At 54.7% G+C, this 3,380-nt stretch overlaps 1 protein-coding gene and 1 long non-coding RNA gene across 3 annotated transcripts in view; both read right to left on the bottom strand.

The window, feature by feature from the left end:
- LOC128832958 (uncharacterized) overlaps positions 1–659 on the bottom strand; it is a 107,996-nt gene extending 107,337 nt beyond the window's left edge. For both annotated transcript variants that reach the window (XR_008444089.1, XR_008444088.1), the window contains exons 1-2: positions 514–659; positions 20–147 (exon numbers count right to left, since the gene is read on the bottom strand). This is a non-coding gene — a long non-coding RNA (uncharacterized LOC128832958). The remainder of the gene's footprint in view (positions 1–19; positions 148–513) is intronic.
- A 933-nt stretch (positions 660–1,592) lies between these two features.
- On the bottom strand, positions 1,593–3,380 carry PTF1A (pancreas associated transcription factor 1a). The gene is made up of 2 exons (XM_054020694.1): positions 2,618–3,380; positions 1,593–2,128 (listed from the first exon to the last, which is right to left on the bottom strand). The coding sequence occupies exons 1-2, from the start codon at positions 3,252–3,254 to the stop codon at positions 1,926–1,928; spliced, it is 840 nt and encodes a 279-aa protein (XP_053876669.1). The 5' UTR covers positions 3,255–3,380; the 3' UTR covers positions 1,593–1,925.

The following is a 3,380-nucleotide window of genomic DNA, read 5'->3' as shown; positions in this document are numbered from 1 at the left end:
TGAGGAGTAATAATTATACCTTGGCTCGCCAGTGCCGTTCCCATCCGCCTGGGCACCTCGTTTGGTCAGGTCTGCTCGGGACTCCGCTTGCAAGGCTGGGGTGGGCATCTGGGGCTCTCCCGGGAGCAGTGACGTCGGTGGCTGAGCCTGAGGAGCGGCGGGTACCACGGGAAAATCAGCACCTGCAGCGCTGGCCAGCAGCAGCACCAGGCCCGCAGTCCACGCTCCCCCCGCCCCGCCCGACTCCTCACCCCCCCCCCCCCCGCCCCAGCCAGGTTCGAGCGCTGGCCCTGCACCACCCCCCGCCCCCGCCGCCCAGCAACACATTAACACTTTCCGCGCCGGCCCCAGGCGCTCGCGGCTACTTTCCTCTGCCAGGTGGAGTGGCCAAGGGGCGAGCTCGCTGCATCCGCCGAGGCTCGTCCCAGTCCAGCTGGGGGCCAAGGGGCCGCTAGCAAAGGATCTCAGCTCCCGCGGCCCTTGCTCGGGCTTTGAAGTCAACGGGCGCTTTACCAGAGTAAGGGCTGCACGGTCCGGCCAGTTATTCCGAGTCACAGAGCAGCTCCTCGCTCAAATGACGCACCCACGGGATGGGGCGTTGGTGCTACTCTCCTTCTTGGCATCAGGCTTTTCCTGGAAGACAGACTGGTCCGCGGACAGCGCGCAGCCCCTTCCAATACTCCTGTCCTCCTGTGAGTGCCCGAGCCCCACCCTGCACCACTTAGTCCCGGGTTAGGGGCTGGGCGTGTGGTGTTATTCGTGTGCAGCCGAGTCCCTGTGTGCTCTGGCCCTGGTGCCCTGTCCGCAGCACCAGCACTGTGCTCACATTGCTAGGAAATGCTGCTGGTGTGCAACACAGCTTGGCCAGGCTACCGCGGTAAAACAACAGGGCTGGTCCCTTGTCCTCTTCCTTCTTGGGGCTTTGTTTGTTAAAGGGGTGCCACATTCATTTTATTGAGCCCAACAGCGTTGGAGTTGTACTGAGCTAAGTGCAGCCTAACCAGGTTGTTTCCCAGAAGTTATCTAACAGTGTGTTAGGTGCTCGTTGGTAGATTAGTTCTAAACTCAGTTTAGTAACGTGATTCGTGAGTACGTGTGAAGCTGGTGTTGCACTAGCATAGCAGCCTCGTTCTTGGTGGTGGAAACCACAACCAGCTCCGTGTCATTGTAAAGAAGCAGAGAGGAATGGAAGTAGCCATTGAAAGGGACAAAGCCATGACTTTAAAACACTTCAGGAGGGCACGTCTAAAGAGGGTGGAGTGAAAAGCAAAATTATGCCCGCCACCGATGTAAGATCAGCCCTCAAAAACGCTTCTTATGCTGAACGCTAATCAGCTCTGGTGGAGAGGCCATGGTACGGATACAATATAATGCTGCCATTGTTTGAACCAAGTAACCAGCCTGGAACTATTCCTGAACCCTAAGTCTCTCTTTTGAGGAAATGCCCCTTTAAACACCACAGGTCTTATTTGGCTTCTACAAGGTAACTTGTCTGTGATGTAGCTGAAACGTCCAACTTTTTATTATTTGAGTTCAATATTATATTGCCTGATAGTCTTAGCATAGATGTCCCACAAAATAAACTGCCTTAGAAAGTTTAATCAGGATTTATTATTAACAAACATAGAAATAGTCCACATGTGGTAATAAATTATTTTCACATTTTGGAAGTGTTTTCCGAACAGTTTTATCGAAAGGTGCTGGTGGAATAAAACTATTGCATATTTTAAAATCAGGATAAATTATATAAATTATACATACAAATAGACAATACCACCTCATTAACTCTACATGATAATAAATAGATAAATAAAAACATTGATTGCCATTAGATTTTGAATTTTAAATTACGTTTAAAATATAGGTTTTTACATACAAATATACACTGGTGTCATGTTTGCATTTACAGTCAAAATATTCACGATTCATGATGCAAAATCAAATGGAGGTTCGTTTTCTATGTTGTTTAGAGAAGATTTGTTGTTTAGTTTTCTGGGGTCTTCAGGGGTCCACACTTTAGCTGTTCTAATAATGTTTTGTTCCTTAAGTTGCTTCTCATCAGTCCATGACAGAGAGTGTCCAGCAAGAGGAGGCAGTCCATAATCAGGGTCGCTTGGAGAAGGTGATCCTGGAAAAAGAGAGCAGTAGGAAAATAAATATTTTGCTATATACCAGTGGGAACCAGTCCAGGAACCCCTTCTCTTTGCTCTTGGCCGTTTCAGTGATGCAGGTAACCCAGCTAAATGTATAAGCATTACCGTGTGGCATGCAAAGAATAACAGCTTTCCTGGGTTGGAAAATACCAGGTTCCTCCCTCTTCTACCGGTCAGCCTAGCTGTGGATGGTCTCAACCCCTCTACAAGGTGCCCTTCTCTATCCAAGCTGCAGTCTTGCGCTAGGAGAGAAGTCGGGGCAACAGGCAAGGTGCACATTCCTTCAGACAAACGGTTCAAAGGAGAACGCGCTGTGTGTGCGCCTCTGAGAGCATGTGTGAGCCTGTCTTTGTGTGTGTCTGGGGAGGTGTAAACCCAGCCCTGGTGTAATTCCAGGGAAGCCAACGGAGTTACGCCAGGGAGCAATTTGGCCCTGGGCGCCTGTGTCTGTGCTGCCCACTTACTTGTGCCCCGGTGGCAGATGATGACTTTCTTGGGCTGGCTGGGGCTCTCGCTGCTGGCGCTCCGCAGGGGCAGATCCGACTGCACCAGCTCGCTCAGGAAGTTGATGTAGCCAATGGCCAGGCGCAGGGTGTCCACCTTGGAGAGCCGCTTCTCGTAGGGCAGCGTGGGGATGTGGGACCTCAGCCCCTCGAAGGCGTCGTTGATGGACTGCATCCTCCGGCGCTCCCGCACGTTGGCCGCCTGCCTCAGCTGCTGCAGCTCGGCCTCGGAGCGCACCCGCCGGCGCCGCTTGGCGGAGCTCAGCGCCTTGAGCCTGCCCCCGGGGGACAGCAGCTCAGAGGCGGCCGCCCCGCAGCACCCGTAGGGGAAGCTGGGCGAGGAGGGGGAGGAGGAGGAAGAGAAGTTGGCCGCGGCGGCCGCCGCCTCGCAGCAATAGCCCCCCTCGCCCTGCCCCCCGTCCCGGTAATACTCCTGCAGCTGGTGGCTCAGGAAGTCCACGTCCTGCTCCAGGAACTCGTCCGCTTCCAGGGGGTCGCGGGAGGACTGGTCCGTGAAGAAATCCTCCTCGTCGAAGTAGGGGGGCGAGGAGAAGGAGTCCAGCCCCCCGGGGAAATGCTCCAGCAGCACCGTCTCCATGCTGCGCCCTGGCCCGGGCACGCTGGGGCGGCTGCCGCCCGCTGCTGCCCGGGGACCCAGCCGCGAGGAGCCTCCTGCTGCTCCGGAGCCACTCGCCCCGGCTGCTCCTGGTGAGCCTCCTCCTCC

The sequence above is a fragment of the Malaclemys terrapin genome, chromosome 2, assembly GCF_027887155.1.
Source record: "Malaclemys terrapin pileata isolate rMalTer1 chromosome 2, rMalTer1.hap1, whole genome shotgun sequence".
NCBI lineage: Eukaryota > Metazoa > Chordata > Testudines > Emydidae > Malaclemys > Malaclemys terrapin.
Note: the sequence above shows the minus strand (reverse complement) of the source record. Positions and strands in the feature narration are given on the sequence as shown.